General features: G+C 42.0%; 1 protein-coding gene across 4 annotated transcripts in view; it reads left to right on the top strand.

Annotated features, from left to right (window-relative positions):
* Window positions 1-21,366, top strand: part of LOC139701303 (kalirin-like) — a 117,053-nt gene that overhangs the window by 86,947 nt on the left and 8,740 nt on the right. For all 4 annotated transcript variants that reach the window (XM_071615267.1, XM_071615266.1, XM_071615269.1 and 1 more), the window contains 7 exons: window positions 7,609-7,636; window positions 8,423-8,594; window positions 10,604-10,725; window positions 11,521-11,652; window positions 12,070-12,234; window positions 14,106-14,184; window positions 20,872-21,072. In XM_071615267.1, the coding sequence (XP_071471368.1) occupies window positions 7,609-7,636; window positions 8,423-8,594; window positions 10,604-10,725; window positions 11,521-11,652; window positions 12,070-12,234; window positions 14,106-14,184; window positions 20,872-21,072 (899 nt within the window). The remainder of the gene's footprint in view (window positions 1-7,608; window positions 7,637-8,422; window positions 8,595-10,603; window positions 10,726-11,520; window positions 11,653-12,069; window positions 12,235-14,105; window positions 14,185-20,871; window positions 21,073-21,366) is intronic.

Raw genomic sequence — 21,366 nt, 5'->3', positions numbered from 1 at the left:
ATGTTGTTCTGCAGCTGAGTTGGTCCGCAGGACACATTTGGTCTGAGTTTCTTTGGACCATTTTTGTTTCTTCAGCATCGTCAATATGTAGTTTGAACTCAGTTTTGTGACTGGGTGATGAAGGATTTGGCAGAAATGGGGGTCAGGATAGTTCTCTCCTGGAATCAGTTGATAACTGATTTTCTAGATGGAATTTCTCCCTCACCCTTGGACATTGACTAGTCTTAAGTTTTCCTCAGTTTATGTTACTCAGTGCTGGTTTATTTTTACCTGCAACATTTCCTCTTACCTGGAAGCTATTCCGTTTTGAAGAAAAATCAAAATGATTGGATTTCTCTCCAGAAGAAAGAAACTGAGTTACTGATGGGCTACACTGTAGGTGGTTCTTATTTCCAGGCTCGGAGGAAGCCCTACCACCTATCGCCCTCTGCTGTTCAAATAAACCAGATTCCTGAGCAGTCCTCTCCCATGTGTGCCTGCTGCCTCCTCTTGGACTTAGCCCAGCATTTTCCGCTACATCTCCGGACAGACAGCATGCATTTTTTTTTTTTTTTTTACATGAACCACATCAGGTTCCCTCCACAGCCACTTCTCATTGTTCAGATTCCAGTTCACTACCCCTTCCTTGCTACCACTTTACATTGACTCTCCACCTGTTTCTAAGGAAGGAAAACATTCAATTTCAAGAAAAGTGTGAGGCTTATAATTAGCACTGCAGGTCCATATGCACACCAACAATGGTCACTAGACGAAGTAGCTAGAGGTGGCTAGGAGACCCGTTCATTAATTGACCTCAGTTAATTTGATTCAACAAATACTTGATCTGCTAAATGAAAGATATTGTGTTAAACACCATGACTGATGGTACATAACATGTGAAGGGGTTACTGTCTTCCAAGTCTGCACAAATCTGATAGGGCAAGTATAATACAGGTAAGATGTTAGAATACTTGCAACTCAGGAGCAGAACCCAGGAAGTATGAAGAGACAGAAAGATCACTATTGGCTGGATCTTAGAGAATGACCAATAGGATTCCTGGGCAAGTCACATTCTCAGTTCAAGAAGATGGGAAAATATTTCAAGTTCATGGCAAGACATTTTCTCAGCATCGCTCCCCCAAATTAGAATCTCACCACTTTAAATTTTCATTGATTTGACAAATATAGAATACTTATGTGCCAGGGTTTGTGCTAGGCTTGGAGGCAATAATAGTGAACAAAACCATGATGGTCCCTGTCCTCACGGGCCTTGTAGTGTGTAGAGAGCCATAGACAACATAGACAAGTTGGCCACTGTGGGAGAAGGGTGTCATGACCCTCTCTAGGTCATACTCTGATTTGCTTCAAGGTAGAAAGAGGAAAACAAGGAATCTTCTGTCACATAATCCAGAGTCAGAATTAGAAAACACATTACTGACTAGACAGGGTGGTGCACATGACTTGCGAGTCTGAGGCAGGAAGATCACAAGTTCAAGGCCAACCTCAGCAACTTAGCAAGACCCTGTTTCAAAATTTTTAAAAATATATATTTAGAAAAGGACTGGGGATGTAGCTCAGGGGTACCCCTGGATTCAATCTGCAGGACTGCCAAAGCGGGGAAAATTAGGATGGATCTTGCCCAAGTTCTTTGGCCTTGCTGGGGAAGTTTAACAAGGAGAAATGGAAAGAGGTGAAATAGAGAGGCAGGGAGCAAAACTAAGCAGGTAAGCCTCTGACATCAACACAAAGCTCCACAGGCTTTTCCCAGGCCTCTCCTGCTGCACTGAACTGCCATGAAAAGAGCCCTAGGCTCTTGGGTGCTCTCCAGTCTAGCCCTCTATCACCACTGAGGATCTTCGGCTTCACTTTCCTGTCTCATCTGAGAAACGGGGAGAAATATCACTGACTCTGCACTTCATTCAGGGTTTTGGAGGCACAAACAAAGGCACTTGTGAGTAGTTTATGCCAACTATATAAGGCCACACAAATCAGTAATGTCATTACTTTTATCAACAACACCCTGTACTGAGTTGGACTCTCCTCCCCTGGGCCAGCCAAGAAGCGGAGGAACAAAGACTGATGGCTTCCACAAGACCCTTCCTGATGGAGACCCTGCAGTTAAGCCTATCTCCCCAGCACCACCACTAATGTCTACACCCAAACTAGGAATATTTGCTTCTTAAACTGTGTGTGTATTCAATACTATACATAACACAGTTGGGATTATGTGATGAGAAAAAGGAATAGGACAAATTCTTTAAGCTACAGGTTTTTTGTTTTGTTTTGTTTGTTTGGTTGGTTGGTTGGTTGGTATTGTTTTGTTTTGGTACTGGAAATTGAACTGAGGGGTGCTCTACCACTGAGCTACATCCCTAGTCCTCTTTCGAGGGTCTCACTAAATTTTCCAAACTAGCTTTGAACTTGCAATCCTCCTGCCACAGTCTTCCAAGTCACTGGTGAGGTGTTTTTTTTGTTGTGTTTTTTGTTTGTTTGTTTTAAAGAAGTTAAAAACCTGCCAGTCCAGGTTTTTGGAGCCCTACTTAAATTTTTGTAAGGGTAGAGGTGTAGTTCAATGGTAGAGTGGCATGCAGGAAGGCCCTGGGTTCCATCCTCAGTATCACCAAAAAAAAAAAAGAGAGAGAGAGAGGTAAGATATATTGACCTGATACTTGTCCCTTTGTCACTTGTCTCCTCTGTGAGATTCCTGGCATAGACTCAATGGCTTGCTCCCTGTGGACCCCCATTCTGATGGGAAATACAAAGTTACTGGTTCTAAGTTGTTTCCACCCTAGAGTCCTATGATTGAGCAGGGGTGGAATGGGAGAGTTTAGAGCTCCATGTTTGTTGAAGGCTGATCATTAACAGCCGTTGGGTACTGCGTCAAATGCAGATGCCATTTAATTTCATCTTCCCCAGTAGACGGTTGGCTGTTGAGGATAAACATCTCCTTGCCTGCTACCACTACATAATTAAGGATCAGCTCAGTAATTTTCTTTTTAACCAGGGATTGATCCCAGGGGTGTGTAACCACTGAGCAACATCCCAAGCCCCACCCCCCTTTTTAATTTTTAATACCTTTATTTTGTTTATTTTTATATGGTGCTGAGGACAGAACCCAGTGCCTCACATGTGCGAGGCAAGTGCTCTACCGCTGAACCATAACCCCAGCCACCACCCCCAATCCCTTTTTGTATTTTATTTAGACAGGGTCTTGCTGCTTAAGGCTTCACTAAGTTGCTGAGGCTGGCTTTGAACTTGGATCCTCCTGCCTCAGCCTCTAAGCTGCTGGGATTATAGGCGTGTGCCACCGTGCCCAGCAGCTCAGTAACTTTTCATCAAACAAATTGAGTCCTTATGTCAAACAACCCTTCCATGTTGGCATTATTTGCCCCAATTTACAGATAAGACTGAGGCCCATGTTGCTTAAAATGTTGTCCAAGACAAGAAGTGTATGTGGCCTTGGGTCTGGACATTGTGCCCTGTCTGATCCCAGAGTCCACACTCTGCTGCACGGCAAGGGCTAAGAGCCTCCTCCCTGAGAGGTGATGGGTTGAATTTTTTTTTTTTAATCATTTTCCAAAAAGTTTGCATTCCATCTGTGTTTGAAAACAGGCTCTAGTCAAATCTAATTAGTCATTTACCCAGAGGTAATTATTTTCATTTTATATAACTTTTAGTCCTATTTTGAGATTTTATTTATGAAGCAGTGCTAAATGCTTGGGAGAACTGAAGTGAGCTCAAAAGTTAACTTTCCATCCACCAACATGTATTAAATGCCTAATGTATGGCAGATTCTGAGTCCTGTCCTTGAGGAGCTTATAGTCTAACAGGGAAAACTTCACCTTTTTTTCCTTTAAAATTTTTATGAAGTTGAAACATGTTGACTAGAGAATATTTGGAAAGTCCAGGTAAGAAAGGAAAGGGGAAAAGTCACCCAAAATTCAGATAATGTTTTATAAATCCTGGGAGCAGGGTCTGTGTCTTAGTATTTCTGTTTCCGCAAAACTGTTTACAGGTCTTAGAGCAGAACAGTCAATGTGAGTTCTGTGTGTGTGTGTATGTGTGTGTGTTTACACATAAACACTTATATACATACATGTATAAATATATGTATATATGTATAGTCATACATATGTATGTGTGTGTATATATGAATATTTGCAGTACTGGGGATTGAGCTCAGGGGCACTTTACCACTGAGCTACATCGTTGGTCCTTTTTTTATTTTGAAACAGTGTCTCACTAAGTTGCTAAAACTAGCCTCAAACTTGTGATCCTTCTGCATCAGCCTCCTGAGTAGCTGGAATTACAGGCATGTGCCACGTGCCTGGCCAGTCAATATTTTTTGAGTAGAAAGAAAGCTACCCTGAATCCACCAACTGGAGATAACCACTGCTAACATTTAGAAAGTATTCTTAGGCTCAGCTAAGTATGGTGGCACACACTTATAAATCTGCTGCTCTGCAGGCTGAGGCAGGAGAATCACAAGCTCGAGGCCAGCCTCAGCAATTTTGTGAGATCCTATCTCAAAATAAAAGAGGCTGGGGATGTAGCTCAGTGGTAGAGTACCCTGTGTTCAATCCCCAGCACTGGGAATGGGGTGGGGGGAACCATTCTTAGCCTCCTTTTCTTTCACAACAAATGACTCACCTGGATATGATTGCCTAATCCAGGTTGATAAATATATGGTCTCTTTAGTGCCCCCTATAGGTGCTGCAAGTGCTGCTTACCATGTTCATTGATTGTTGACCCATCTGGTCAATTGGAGCAACCTTTTACATCCTTCCCCATGCCATGGCCTAGAATCTTCACACAAAGAGGGGTCTCTTAGGTATGAAAAGAGCAGTAGCTTTTACCAAATGCCCCCAACATGCACCCCCTACCACAGCGCATGAAAGTTTAAGGAGCTGGAAGTTGATTTATCATAGATCAGTTGTTTGGATAGAAGGGAACTCAAACCAGGCTGTGTGTTGATTCATTTGAAAGTTCCTGAAGGATCGTTCAAAACTCCAGATGTCTAGGCCCCACTTGACACCAATTAAAACAGAATCTCTTGGCATGAGGCCCAGACATTGATGTTTTTGTGCTTTTAAAGCTGCCCTGGTCAGGAATTGGGAACCATGGATTTAAAGGAAGGTTGGGCAGTGACCTTTTGAGACTAGCAGAGTGCACGCGGTGGCCAGCAAGGGCACACTTCAACCCCAGAACTTGGCATCACTAGGGTTTTCTGCAGCCCACTTCATGAAAAACTTGAGTGATACAAGTGGGAAATTGGTTTGCAAAGGGAAACCCAAAGAAGTAAATAACATCTGTGTTCCAAAGGGCTTATGTAAGGGAAAGACACAGAGAAACCATGGATGTACACATAAGGCAGGGACAGATGGAGGGAGATAAGTGTGAAGCCTCACTTGGGCTCTTCTGGAAGGCACATGAGTTTTGGGGGCTTCATTATGAAGGAAAGAATTCTCCAAGGTAAACTGTAAGAGATAAGCTTCTTTATCTTAGCAAAAAGAAAATGCTAAGAATAAATTGATCTTGAGAGCCTACAGAATGGGAGAAAATCTTTGCCACCTGAACCTCAGATAGAGCATTAATCTCCAAGATATATTTAAAAACTCAAAAATATTAATACCAAAAAAAAAAAAAAACAAGCAAACAACAAATAACCCAATCAGTAAATGAGCAAAGGGACTGAACAGACATTTCACAGAAGAAGAAATATGGAATGGTCAACAAATATATGAAAAGATGTTCATCATCTCTCTCTAGCAATTAGAGAAATGTAAATTAAAACTACACTGAGATTTAATCTCCAGTCAGAATGGCAATTATCAAGAATAAAAATAACAATAAATGTTGGCAAGGATGTGGGGGAAAAGGAACACTCCTACATTACTGGTGGGACTGAAAATTGGTGCAACCACTATGGAGAGCAGTATGGAGATTCCTCAGAAAACTTGAAATGGAGTCACCATTTGACCCAGTTATCCCACTCCTCAGAATATACCCAAAGGACTTAAAATCAGCATACTACAGTGACGTGGCCACATCAATGTTTATAGTAGCTCAATTCACAATAGCTAAGCTATGGAACCAACTCAGGTGCCCATGAATGGATAAAGAAAAATGTGGTATATGATATACAATGGAACAATACTCAGCCATAAAGAAGAATGAAATTGTGGCATTTGCCAGTAAATGCATGGAACTGGAGACTATCATATTAAGTGAAATAAGCTAATCCCCACAAAACCAAAAACTAAATGTTCTCCCTAATATGTGGATGCTGACACACAATGGGAGTGAGGGAAAGAATAGAAAGTCACTTGCTTAGACTAAGGAGAAAGAAGGGAAGGGAGAGGGGATAGGAATAGGAAAGACAGTAGAATGAGTCGGACATAACTTTCCTATGTTCATATATGAATACACGACCAGTGTAACTCCACATCACGTACAACCCCAAGAATGGGAATTTATACTTCATATATGTATAATACATCAAAATACAATCTACTGAGATGTATAATTAAAAAGAACAAATAAAAATATTCTTAAAAAAATAATTGATCCTTATTTGAACAGGTAAAGTACTTGTTATTTGCCAAGCATTGTGCTGAGCACTTAATATACATGATTTCATTTAATCTTTGTGATAACATTGTACTAGGTACTATTTATCCTCACTTTAGAGTGGAGGAAGTGGAAGGTAGTCAGTGTTAAGTTATGATCGTATAACCACATGAAATGAAACAGGCAACCCCAGCCTCGTGGACTCTAAAGTCAATGCTTCACCATGCCAGGCATTATGACCTGGACCTGTACTTGCATGATTAGAGGTAATACAAAAGATGGGGTCCCCATCCTCTCAAGAAGGGGTAACTTTCCAGAATGGCTAGTCAGCTAGAACATTCTCCCTTCTGTGGAAGATCAGGTTGCCCGAGGCAGGCAGCTTGGTGTATACCAAGAGCTCTAGCAGTTTCTCCCCCAACGTGGGACTAGCAAGTTACTCAGTGAGCCATTTGCTCAGGCATCGCAAAGGGTCAGAAGGGTTAAGTCAGTTGTTTTCAGGTTGCCCTGTGGAGGCCTGTGCTGTTAAGAGGCTGTTCTGGGACAGGGTGGGCAGACTGGGCCTCTCTTTTCCCCTTCAACCAGAGAAGATCTGCATTTAGCTGCTTGGAGGGAAGTTCCCCCCTGCTTGGAGGTTGGGAGGGGTAGAGGGAGGACCTTTGCAAGGAAATCACTTGAGTGAGTTCATTTCAGTGATCCGTGCAGCTTGACAGGTCTTAGGTACTCTGTTTTTGAAACTTTGCTGGAAGAATCGGTACCTTGATTGCCTCAGCAAATACTGAAGGGAGGAAGGCCACTGAGGAGCGGGCAGCTAGCCAAATTCCAAATGACCATAAACCTGCCTGGCCAACCCAATTACCAGGGGAGTAGCATAAGTGCCCTCATTGTTGAGGAGGGGTCTGTTACTGTGACAGCAGTACATCATAGCAAGGGACAGGCTAGGCTCCAGGCTGCATCTCCCTGAATGGTAACTTTCTTTTTAACTTTCTAGAGTAAAAAGTCTCTTGTCCTCTCTCTGTAGTTTAGGATTCAAGCAATTTTCTATTTCTTTGTGTTTTTCAGATCTTAAATCCAAATTTCATCCAAGAAGGTGAGTTAAAAAGGGGTGGAGTTGAGAATGTGGGGATTAGCCAAATTAAGTATGGGACATCAAGCATAAGGTAAAGACACATGTGCATGATGGCACATGCCTGTGATCTCAGCAATTTGGGAAGCTGAGGCAAGAGGATTTCAAGTTTAAGGACAGCCTCAGTAACTTAGTGAGACCCTGTCTCAAGATAAAAAATAAAAAGGATTGGGGGGTGTAGCTTAGAGGCTAAACCCCAAATAAGGTAGAGACTTTAAGCAATAGTGACATGATTCTGTATTCATGGAAATTTTTATGATAAATTATTAAGTGAAAATAACTTGCAATAAAAAATATGAAATAAATTTTGGTAAAAATATTTTTATTGAAAGCCTGAAAGAATATATGACAGGGGGCTGGGGTTGTGGCTCAGCAGTAGAGCGCTTGCCTAGCACATGTAGGGCACTGGGTTCAATTTTCAGCACAACATAAAAATAAAATAAAGGTATTATGTCCAATTACAACTAAAAACAAAATTTTTTTAAAAAAAGAATATATAACAAAACATTCACAACTGTTATCTCTGGATTATGATATCATGAAGCTCCCCACTTTTTGTTTTTATATATTTCCTACCTTTGGGTACTTAAAATACTCTTTAAAGGGACACAGGTGACCTAAAAGTGTTAGACTGCACATTATTTGAATTGGTACACAACATGAGTGGAGTTGAGAGTACTACGTTTAAAAATGCCTGTTTTATTCTAAATTTGTTGTGAATGATGTGAATGTATGTTGATTTGATCACAGTGGCCCCAGAGTTCCTTGTGCCCTTAGTGGATGTGACCTGCTTGCTTGGGGACACAGTGATGCTCCAGTGCAAAGTGTGTGGGCGGCCAAAACCCACCATCACCTGGAAGGGTCCAGACCAGAACATCCTCGACAGTGACAACAGCTCAGCCACATACACCGTCTCCTCCTGGTAAGTGGATGGCCCCAAACTTGACACCTTAGTGAAGCACCCAGAGGCTGAATCAGGGTGCAGCCTCTATTCTGGTTACTAGTCTTTCCAAGATAAGAGCTGCTGTGGAGTCTATTCTAGATCAAACACTTGGCCTTGATTAGGAGGGATTGAGCCAAAACCTATGGGTTAGCTCAGCCCCACTTAATAGAGCACTCGGTGCTGCAAATGTTCAGCCCGGCCCTGCTGCCCACACTACCACCTGCCTCTCAGCCTGGGTCTCTGGGGCTGCGTTGCTCATATTGCTTGGCACCATGTAGACACACCTGGGGCCAACCAGAACCATTTGGAAAGACTGTTCTGGACCCACATTAAACAAATGCTGAAGCAAAGCCACATTGCAGGTCAAGCATGCACCATACATTTAGAAAGCTTCTACATTCCCTGCCTTAGAGTCACCCTATTAGATGATCTGCCCTAAGGATTCTCCGGGTCAGAAGTGGTGAACACTCCTGACCAAGGGACAAGCTAGGAATTAGGAATTATTAGAAATTAGTTATTAGTATTAGGAATGTGGTCCTCAAATCTGGACATCCTGATGAGTTTTGTGCCTTCAGGATGCTTTGAAACAGTGATATAGTTAATTTCTTGCCAAAGAAAAATTTTATAAGAAGGGGAAAAAAATCAACCCAACACACAATGCACAATAGAAAATAAGCCACCAGCCTACTTCTACACAAAAAGCCTGTTTTTGTCAGTCAAAACTTAGTCACTACCAGGCTCTGTGGCGCATACCTATAATCCCAGTGGCTCAAGAGGCTGAGGCAGGAGGATCTCGAGTTCAAAGCCAGCCTCAGCAATAGTGAGACCCTAAGCAAATCAGTAAGACCCTGTCTCTAAATAAAATACAAAACAGGGTTGGGGATGTGGCTCAGTGGTTGAGTGCCCCTGAGTTCAATCTGCAGTATCCCCACCCCGCTAAAAAAAAAAAAAAAACTTAGTTACTGCCTCCCAATCATTCTGCTAACATTTATTGCTGTTAGCTAGGAGCTTTGTGGTGTTCTCTTGATTACAGTGGACAAGAGAAAGCCCTAACGGCAAGCCCTAATAGCCTAACAATCACTAATGGAAGGAACACCTAGAATCAAGAAACTTTCATTCTTTGACTTCCTTTGTGCACATTTGAAATGGAAAAAGAACACTGTTCCTTAATGTTCCCAGCAGACTCCCAGCAGGTCATAAAACTCCATGAGCTCAAGGAGCTTAGTGCCAGTAGGTGCTTGATGAGGATCATGAAGAACCCAGAATGTCCCAACCCAGGGGGAGGGAGTGGAACTGATGGGGCTTCTGATTTAACCCTTTCAAGTTTCTTCCCTTGGGGTGTTCCTGACCCCAAGGGGAGAAGAGTTATCTTTTAGGTGGAAAAAATTTACCTTTTTAATTCACTTAGTTATTTTGAGGGTCCCACTGGTAGGATTTTAAATATTTGAACATTTTCATTATTTAGTCTTTCCATTTTCTCATGCCACTCATTATTCATCTGTGAGATTGAAGTTATTTTTAGGACAAAGTTGCCAGTGGATATACTAATTATATTGCAGACAGGTACTTGGAAGGGACTTTGTGTATTTCTTTCTTTTCTTTTTTTTTTTTCTGGTTCTCACTAAGTTCCTGAGCTAACTTTGAATTTGCCAGCCTCCTTCCCCAGCCTCCCAAGTTGCTGGGATTACAGGCATGCGCCACTGAGTCCAGCCAGACTTTATGTATATCAAGCCATGTTTTAATTTCTTCTTATTTCATTCCTTATTTTATCCCTCACAATAAATTTGGGAGATGGGCCTGGCCATATAAGGAAATGAGGATAGAGGCAAGGTGATCCTTCAAGGTGTGTAGAAAGGTCACAGAACAGGTCTAGACCTTGGGCCTACAGACTCTCGGGTCAGCACACCATGTGCCAACCTTATGGATTTTACCCATCAGTCAACTGTCTCATTACTGGAGTCTGAAGGACATCCCTTTGGTGTCCCTAGTGATTCTGGGGAAATCACCCTGAAGATCTGCAATCTGATGCCGCAGGACAGTGGGATTTATACCTGCATAGCAACAAATGACCACGGTACTGCATCCACATCTGCCACAGTTAAGGTGCAAGGTACAGTCTTTTTCTTTTATATGTATATATGCTATTTTTAAAAAATATATTTTTAGTTGTAGATGAACATAATACCATTTTTTTTAATGTGGTGCTGAGGATTGAACCCAATGCCTTATGCGTGCCAGGCAAGTGCTCTACCACTGAGCCACCACCCCAGCCCTAGATATGCTTTTTTTAACATGTGTTTTAATTGTAGTAATGCACAACATAACACTTGCTGTCCTAACCATGTTCAGACAGTTCAGTGGTACGAAGTACATTCACATCTTTGTGCGGCCCTCACCGCCATCTCCCCACAAAACTCTTGTCAGCTTCCCAACCTGGAATTCCCTCCTCCCCATTAAACAGGAGCTCCCTGTTCCTCCTTCCCCACAGCACTGGCCACCACCATTCTACTTTATGTCCCTATGAATTTGTGTTAGTCAAACATTTTAAATGAACATGACAAGGACTCCTAAGACCTGAGATCCTGTGTGAAAAAAATTCCAAAACAGAGTTCTAGCCAATGGGGAGAGAACAAGAGCATTTTTCTAAGAACTGTCTGTGCCCTACTATAGCCTCCTGCATAGTTCCAGAAAAAGCTTCACCCCCAGTGTGCAGTATTTTGCCTGAGAAAGAACATCAGAAAGCAGAGGGCGGCTCCCAGGTCTCCCTTGGGTCTAGAAACAGGTATGCTACTTGGTGGAGAAGGTCCCAGGAAACATTTGAGCCAGGTCACATTTCCTGGGTACACTCCATCTGGGTGTGAAATGCAAGCTCAGAAAGCAGCTCTGGATTCTGCTGTCTCCACAGGTGTTCCAGCAGCCCCCAACCGCCCCATTGCCCAGGAGAGGAGCTGCACCTCTGTGATTCTCCGCTGGCTGCCCCCAGCCAGCACAGGAAACTGCACCATTTCGGGTTACACTGTGGAGTACCGGGAGGAAGGTGTGCCACCCCGCTCTTCTTCTGCCTTGGCTCCCTCTCCCAAGGTCCTTCAGGGTTATGAACCTGAGCCACCTCTTCTTTCAGAAACTCTGCTTGTTATGGATTTATAATATTTTCTTCCAGTCTTATTAAGCACTGACCCCATGTTCTGTATAAAGTCAGTACTCTCTATGTCTTTTTGCTCTCACACATTTGAGAAGGAACAGAAATGACCATGAACATTTATTTAATAATTTAAGACACCGGACCCAAACCTGCCACCCATCTTAGTCCACAGGCTTTCAGAGCCTGGAGCAGTGTCCAGAACTATCCCTTGATTTGAATGTGTCCATTTTCCTTTCTTTGTTTGTTGAAAGTCTTTGAAACAATGTGACTTTGGCTTTGTCTCATTCTCTCTCCTTGGAAACTATGCACTAGGTTCCCAGGTCTGGCAACAGTCAGTAGCTTCAACCTTGGACACTTATCTTGTCATTGAAGACCTCAGTCCTGGGTGTCCCTATCAGTTCAGAGTCAGTGCCAGCAACCCCTGGGGAATCAGTCTTCCCAGTGAACCCTCGGAGTTCGTGCGACTTCCAGAGTATGGTGAGTCCCACCAGGCCTACGACCTCTACGTAGTGGAGGCCAGCACCCGGCCCACTCTCCTAGACACACTAGCTGCTCAGTGTCACATCAGCCCATCATGAGAGGGGTGACCCAGAGCTGCTTGGCAGCTTCAGTCAGGTAACCATTTAGAAGATTGATGAAATGTTTGCATGAGGCATGACTGTAGGGATCTTGGAGCAGAGGTTAGCTGCTACCCCTGCTAACCCTGGGCCTACCAGGCTCCCTGCAGGACCAGGTGTATTTCCAGGAACAGAAAGGGACAGGCTGGGGTCATGAGTCATAGGGGTGCTATCTGGTCTTCTTCTGAGAGAAGAATACCAAGCCTGCTATTCCCTGGATACTCTGCCAGGCTGAAACACTTTTCATAGTGCCAGGGACAATCCCACATGCCAACTTAAAGTAAGAAAAAAAAAGCAACCTGGTTGAAGATTTCACTACCAAATGAATGTTTGATACCTGGCCCACCACACTCTACTGGAATTTCTTTATTTAACATGAATATATTTTTATTTTAGATTTATTTAGAAATTATCAAAGATATATATATAAGTAGCCAAACATGAATTTTTTAAAATATTTATTTATTTATTTATTTTTAGTTGTAGATGGATACAATATCTTTATTTATTTTTATGTGGTGCTGAGGACTGAACCCAGTGCCTCACACATGCGAGGCAGGCACTCTACCACTGAGCTACAGCCCCAGCCCAAACATGAATATGTTATAATAATATTTATTTAGTTTACCCACCTTGGTCCCAGGGACATTTTAAAAGAAGAAACTTGCAACCTGAAGAACTCTCCAGAGTGAGATTTCAGGCAGTGCAGGGAGGTGATCTGTATGGTTGGGACAGGAGAGAGTTGAGTGTGTCACTGTACTTAAAGGCAACAACAGGCCTGTGGCTCTTTGGGTTAAGGAAAGTCCAGAGTCCCTCAAGCATCTTGGGCTACACCCTCCCCTGATGAATCTGGAAATCTGTCCGACAGCCCTACCTCAGCCTAGTCAGTTCTCTTCCAGCAACGTTGACTTGTTCCCAGGGACCTGGGACTTGCTGGGAAACCACGGCCTTGGATCTTGGTGTCCTCGGCATTCAATATGAATAAGCTACCTTCTGCCTTGGCCAGGTTGCCTGTGGGCAGCCTGAGGTAACTGCTTGGCTCATCTCCTCCCAAGCCACTAACTCAGCCTGGCTCACAGTGCCCAATGCCTTTCATGTTTTGCTAATTTGGAGTCTTGGATCCCGGCAGACAAATACAGATGGGCATGCATGCACACAAGTGTGCATGAATAATTAGCAGGAAATTAGCACATTATATGTGGTGAAGCTGCTCGAGTTGGCTCAGGCATGTTTGAGTTAAATCATTCAATATACTGGCTAAGCTCATGAAGGCCTGAGGACAGTGGGGTGAGCCAGAGAGGTTTATAGAAGGCCATGGACACACTCCTTTCCTTTTCTCCTTCCCTGACCTTGAAAGCTCCCCCACCCATTCTCTCTTCACATCTCCTTATAGTTCTGGCTCTCACTGACCTTTCCAGGCCTTCAAAGTGTTTTCATCTCTCTATATTTATATTTTCTACTAAATTCCTATTTTAAAACATTCATAAGCTACATTTCTGATTGTCTGAGTTTTCCCCGTTGATTAAGTAGATGACAGAGGGAGTCTGTCATGTCGGTTTCCCCTGGGATATTTTCAAAATAACATTCCAGAGAATTGTAGCATTTTCCCACTGAGGTAGCCTCCATATTTAGTCATGAGAATTGCCTTGGAGTTATGCTGGAGCTCTTCTGCTGACCTTTTCTTTATTCTCATGTGACACCTCAATGTCACAAATGGATTCTCTCCCAAAGATGCGGCCGCAGATGGTGCTACCATTTCTTGGAAGGAAAATTTTGATTCCGCTTATACTGAGCTGAATGAGATTGGAAGGTAAGGACACAGATTTCTGTGAATACCCAGCAACACTATAGCAGAAGGAAGACTTGTTTTGTTGTTGTTGTTTCTTTTATAAATGCATTCTCTCTATAGTAAGAAAACAACTAGAATATTAATGCATATTTTCTACTATTCTTTTTCTTACTTAAATTAGATGCTTCCTTTATCAACTCTCAGCCTTTCCTCTTTTCTTTTTTTAAAGATATTAGATTTATTTCTGCAAATCAAAATATAATACAAACATGCATAAAATAAGCTTTTTTTCTTTTTCTTTTTTTTTTTTTGGTACCAGGGATTGAACCCAGGGGCACTCAACCACTAAGCCACATTCCCAGCCCTTTTTATTATTTTTATTTTTTTCTCATATTTTTTATTCTAATTTGTTATATATGACAGCAGAATGCATTAGAGTTCATATTACACATATACAGCACAATTTTTCATATCTCTGGTTGTACACAGCCTTTCTTCTTTTCTAATGTAAGAACTTAAGCCTCCAATTTTTCTTTAAAGTACAATTCTAGAGATGTCACAGGAGAAGAGATGTCTCTGAAGAAGGGTCGGAGGAGTTCCCAGAAAAATGGGAAAGTTGACTCAGGGCCAGCTGGGTTCTTGCATACATGACAGAAAAGAATTTCAGCAGGCCCCAGTCAAAGGCATAGACAGAGGTTTATTCAGGAAGCAGATACATATTCAAGGGAGAATGTGGACAATCTTAAGACAGATGCCTTTGGGGTAAAACAGGAAATAACCATTCAAGGGAGAATGTGGGCTGCCTCCAGAGAGAGAAACAGCAACCTGTTGGTATGGGGTGTTAATATTTGGAGGGAGTGGGTGCTAGGGGCTGGGAAGAGGAGAGGGCAGGGTGGAGCCACACAATTTCACACCAGTGCATTTCCCTTATTTCACAAGGACTAGCCTAAGGGCTTGTCACCCAAGATTTACATCTGACTTTCTACTCAATGACTCGTGGGCATTTCCTTTACAACTCAGTACATCTGTCTTTATCCTAGATCCCCATCTCAGTTACATTGCCTGAGTTTTGACAAGTGGCATTTTTCATTATCATTCAGTTTATCTATTTTTCCAACTATGATTTTTTTTCTTGACACTCAATTATAATGGAAAAAATGTTTTAATATGTAGGAGATTTTTAAATTTCCAAGATTTTTTAAAATTATCCTTTTTTCCTGATTTCTGATTATTTCATTGTGGTAAGAGAACTTAGTGTATATGATATTGATTCCTTGATTTTTGTTCAGACGTGTGCTATGTGTAGTACATGGTCAATTTTTGTAAACTGTTTCATGTGTTCTTGAGAGGAATATATGACTAATTATTGAGTATAGATCTCTAAATATGTCCATGTGTCAAGCATATGAATTGTTCTCTGGGTGTTTCTAATCCAAATATACCTCCCCCTTTATACACTCTATATCCCTCTCTCTTTCCCTTTCTCATTTGTTCTCTTGGTTTTTTGGTTAAAGAACATTTAGTATATCCTCAAAAATAAAAAGGATAAAAATATAACTTTAAACAGAATAATGAAAATCTATCACCTGGTCTACAAAATAGCTGCTAGAAAGAAAAAAAAAAAAAAAAAGAAGTCTTCCTTGTGCATACATTGGTCTCAGATAGCCTGGCTGAGAGAATTGTGGGTACATCTTACAAATCTCTACCAACCTCAGCTATATAAATAAAAGAGCACCAAGGAACAATGGAGCATCGGTCTCACCTCTACCTCTGATGTCACTCCCTGAAGCATGGATGGTACTAACTGAGTGGTTGTGAGAGGCTGTGTTGTTTCTGATTCTTAGACCAAGTCACAGTGGAATTTGAATCCTTTCCTTATAGTATCTTTCATCAAAGACAAACTCTAGGTCTGCTTTCTTTTCTTCTTTGTGTAACCAAAAGAAGAAACAAGAGCCAAAGGAAATTTATATGCTGCTGCTGCTGCCTCTCTCCAAATACCTATAGTGTTCTGAATACAATGTAGATATTACCAAATCTAATGTGTAGAGCAGGTGAGGTAGTGTCTAAGTGGACTTCTAATAAAGGAAATTTGGGCTCAAGGAGGATCAGCAACTTCCTCAGGGTCCCATGACTAGGAAGCACATGGAGCCAGTCGGCCACTGGGCTCCCTGTCTATTGTCCTGTGCTTGTTTCACTAGCACATTTACAACACATGGTTCTCATCATAGCAATTATTGTTTGTTTTTTTAATCTCTAGTCATTGAAATCGAGCTTGCTCTTCTATGTTGAAAATAGATCTGACCCCAGTAATGAGCAAATCAACCCCCCCAGCTTGTTCTAACTGTAATTGGTTCCAGCACCTGGATGCCCTGGTTAATTCTTCCCTAAGACACATATTTGCTATTGATAGCCATAGGCTTAGGATTTTTTTAAAACCTAAAATGGATGTTTTGATATTTCTTAGAAGGAAGATCAATTTCCTGATCTGTTTAGTTTGTTTTAATCCCCAACAGCCTGAAACTTTTTCTCTCTTCTAAATATAGTCCTCATATTTTCAGAAGATCCTTTCAAAATGTACTAAACGGAATGGAAATAAAAACATGGAGATTCTTACATGAGACACATGAAAGATATCTGTGCCAGGGCCATAGAAGTGAGCTGATTTTCTCATCATATCTGACCCTAGAATTCTGGGCTAATGTGACTGTCCTGTTAAAAAGAGCTCCCCAGTAATTAAATAGTATAAAAATCATGGTGAAAAAAAAAATCACTTCTACAGCAAACCCATAGAAGGAAAGAGCACTTGAACATGGCATATTTAAGCAAAAATAAGCTACACAGGTGCCCTTGCAGTTTGAGGAAGCCTGGTGGGCATCATAGGAATGCTGACCAACTGCCTGCAGCAGTACTGGACCTCCAGGTAAGGGTGTCAGGGGAAACACAGACATTCACAAACACTGAGATTCAGGAAAACAACAATACAAGAATCTTTTTAAACATACACATTAGATAAAGAGTCAACAATAAAACATTAGAAGCAGAAAAACCAAAGAAAGAGTGACACGGGACCTATGAGACCTGAGAATGCTCAATCTGTGTCAGTTGCGGGGGTCAAATGAGAGCCAGTATGACTTTGCAGCAGAATTCCCCAAGGCTCAGGCCTCGGCAGCACTGAGCATTTCTGGAAGTAGGTATAAAGAGAATGCTAAATTGGAAGGGCTGCCTGGAAGTCCCTGTCACTCAGGAGAGAGTGACAACAGATGCCTGTGTTAGCCTGCCATGCCTACCTGCAGGCCTTCTGGGATCCTGTCCAGGCAGGTGTAGGTCCTGGCTACAGCCTCCCCAGCTGCAGACACCTGCACCACCCAGGAAAGACTGGAGTTTTATATTCTAGGAGGGTAAGACAGCAGGCCCAGAAAAGGCAGTGGAATCACACTAAAAATAGAGACACTGTGACAACATGCATGCTGGAGGCTGAGAACCCCATTCATATCTGCAGGGCCTCCAGCAGTAGCTCACCAGGCCTCCCCACTCTGGGCAGAAGAGGGGAAGCTCTTTCAGTGGAGAATCTGCTCAGTCACAGATTGAAGACACTGATTGAAGACACTGATCCTGGAGCCTTTTCCAATTTCATAGCAGACAGATCACCCTACAGTAAAGGTCACCAGACTCCACCTACATGCTCAGAGCTTCCAAATGACTTATTGGTCCAGGACTTTTAAAAGGAGCCAACTCCCAATGCCAGCCAAGATGGAGTAAGCCCACTGTAGCCTTTATCTCCCCATGGATGACAGCTGGAGTCACTGGACACATTACAAAAGCCGTTACCCAAGAATTCTGGTAAAAGTAAACAGCAGGGAAATTACAGAGGGAACTTAAAACTTAAAAACAGTGACAGTGGGAGTGAGTCTGTCTTGCTCTCTCCTTTTTTTTTTTTCTGAAGATGTTAGAAAATTTATTTATAATATTTTTGTTCTTTAAAAATAAACAATATTTTTTGTTTAAGAGTGATGGAAAGTAGCAGATTCGAACTCGCCACGAGGCTTGTCCAGGAACCCCCAGCCGGAACTATATCTCCCGGAAATCCCTCCTCCTGCACTTCCCCAACCAATGGGAACTCTCGGGGAATCCCCGGAAATCCCCACGAGAACTCCAAAATAGTGCGAGAACTCAAAAGTTGCGGCAGAGGCGGACAGGCAGAGGCGCCTGTCAATCAATACTCAGCCGTGGCTCTCAGCAAGTATTGACAGCTTCTAGATATATTTATTTATTTATTTAATTTTTTTTAACCCGGGGCACTTAACCACCAAGCCACATGCCCAGCCATTTTTTAGGTGGGTGGGTGGTACCAGGGCTTGAACTCAGGGACACTCGACCACAGAGTCACATCCCCAGCCCTATTTTGTATTTTTCTTAGAGACAGAGTCTCAATGAGTTGCTTAGCTCCTCATTTTTGCTAAGGCTGGCTTTGAAGTCGTGATCCTCCTGCCTCAGCCTCCCCAGCTGTTGGGATTACAGGCGTGCGTTGTGCATCACTGTGTCCGGCTCTCTTCTTTCTCCTTTCTCTCCCTACCTTTGACCATAAGGGCAGGCCAAATCAGAGAAGTGTGCAGCAGGCACAGAGAACAAAAGCACCAAGAAAAGCCCACATTCTGGCCAAAGCAAAGGGAAAAGGGATCCTTTGAGCTGAAGCGGGCAGAGGAATGCCTGGTCTTTTCCCCTTCACCCCAGGGCCGGCTGGCCCTGTGAAACTGTGTGATTATGCAGGAAGCTTAAACTCTGAGGGAATCCCATCGCTCTGGCCAGATAACCACAAAAACAGGCCCCTGTGAGCCAAAGGATGTAGGGGAAATACCACTGAGGAGAAAGAAGAGAGGAACCCCCTTATTCTGCATATGAAACAGCACAAATCCTGGGCTACAGCCAAGCCATGCCAGTACAGAGCACACCCAAAGAAGTACAGCAAGGTTTTGAGAACTAATAATAAAGACATAAACCACAGCTCATTACCCTGCAGTGATGAATTAGTCACAGGCTGATCTTTGAGTGGTGCCCATGAGAGACAGATCCAAATGGCATAGCAAATACTTTGAAAACTGAACTGACAATAGAACTGCATCCCACGGAAGGTGAGACGGAACCTGCAGTGTGGACCTACCCAAGTTCATTGCTGATTAAACATTACAAATAAACAAAAAGCATTCTCCAGAGGATTTTATAGGGTCCAGATTCTCACAGGATAATGCCATAAAAGTTCAAGATCTAATCTAAAATTATTCAACAGAACAAAAATCTGAAAAATTCTCAAGGGAAAATAATAATGAACAGATGCCAACTCTGAGAGGACCCAGCTGTTGGAATGATCAGAGTTTAAAGCCACTGTTTTACCCATCTTCAGTGAGATAAAGGTGAACACTCTTGAAATTGAATAATGCAAAGATAGGAGTCATTGGTAGAGAAGTGGAGATTATTTTTAATGGAAGTTATATAAGTAAAAAAGTGCAATATCTGAAATTTTAAAATTCACTAAATGAGTTCCACAGCAGGAATGAGATAGAGTCAATGAAACTGAAGAAAAATATAAATCATCCAACCTGAAGAACAGAGAGAAAAATATTTTTTTAATATTAAACACAATTGCAAGGATCTATGGGAAAAATGCCCAAAGATCTAAAGTTCACTTTATCAGAACCCCTGAGGGAGAGGAGAAGGTAATTTGTGCAGGTAAAAGATTTTGAAGAAATAATAGCTGAAAATATTTCAATGTGGTAAAAGACACAAATTTATAAAGAAGCTCAGTGAACCCTAAACAGGATAAACTCAACGAAAAGCATGGCCAGACACATTATAATCAAACTGCTGAAAATCAATATAAAGAAAAATATTGAAAGCAGAAGAGAAAAAATAACATAATAACATTTAGGGGAACAGTGACTTGAACAGATTCCTCATCAGAATCCATGGATGTTGGATGGTAGCAGAACCATATCTCCTAGTGCTGAAAGAAAAACCAGACAACCAAGAATTTTTAATCTAGCCAAAATATTCTTCAAAAGTGAAGATATAGTAAATGAGTCAACGGTTAAGAAATAGATAAAAGGGGGCTGGGGATGTGGCTCAAGCGGTAGCGCGCTCACCTGGCATGCGTGCGGCCCGGGTTCGATCCTCAGCACCACATACAAACAAAGATGTTGTGTCCGCCGAAAACTAAAAAATAAATATTAAAATTCTCTCTCTCTCTCTCTCTCTCTTAAAAAAAATAAAAATAAAATAAAAGGGCTGGGGGTGTAGCTCAGTGGTAGAGCACCCCTGGGTTCAATCCCCCCGAAAGAATGATGAATAAATATTTGTATATCTATAATGAGATACCTTGGGGATTGAACCCAAGTCTAAAGATGAGGATCTTTTCTATTTCATGCACACCTTATCCGTATAGCCTGAAGGTAATTTTATGAAGTTATTTTTAGTGTACCTGCATTTTGACTGTGACCCCAATACATGAAACCAGTTGTGGAATTTTCCAATTGATGTGTCAGCGCTCAAAAGCTTTCAGATGGAACACTTTAGATTTCAGATTTTTTGGATTAGGGATGTTCAACCTGTAAGGTGTTATTGTCTGAGCGCTTCACACACAACTTAACACGTAGATAAAATGACACCTAGTTGATTCATGAATCTTGGAAAACTCTTTCTTCTTCTGTTTTCCAGAGGCCGTTTCTCTATAGTGAAAAAATGCATTCACAAAGCCACCCGCAAAGATGTCGCTGTGAAATTCGTGAGCAAAAAAATGAAGAAGAAGGAGCAGGCTGCCCACGAGGCTGCCCTGCTTCAGCATCTGCAGCACCCCCAGTACGTCACTCTCCATGACACCTATGAGTCCCCCACATCCTACATCCTGATTTTGGAACTGTAAGTATAGATGTTGTCTCTCTGGGTGGTCCCCATCTACTTAGGTTATTTACTGCTCACAATGAATGGAAAAGACAGTCATATTTTACACAGTGTTTTATAGTATGTAACATGCGCTCATTCCATTTTATATAAATGCTATTCATATTCTGGAGATTAGAAAATCAAGGATAAGGGCTGGGGATGTGGCTCAAGTGGTAGCGTGCTCACCTAGCACCACATAAATGTAAAGTAAAGATATTGTGTCCACCTAAAAAAAAAAAGAAAGAAAGAAATATTTTAAAAAAAAAGAAA

The sequence above is a fragment of the Marmota flaviventris genome, chromosome 8 (assembly GCF_047511675.1).
Source record: "Marmota flaviventris isolate mMarFla1 chromosome 8, mMarFla1.hap1, whole genome shotgun sequence".
Taxonomy (NCBI): Eukaryota; Metazoa; Chordata; class Mammalia; order Rodentia; family Sciuridae; genus Marmota; species Marmota flaviventris.
The sequence above is the reverse complement of the archived record's forward strand: the minus strand, read 5'-3'. Positions and strand labels throughout refer to the sequence as shown.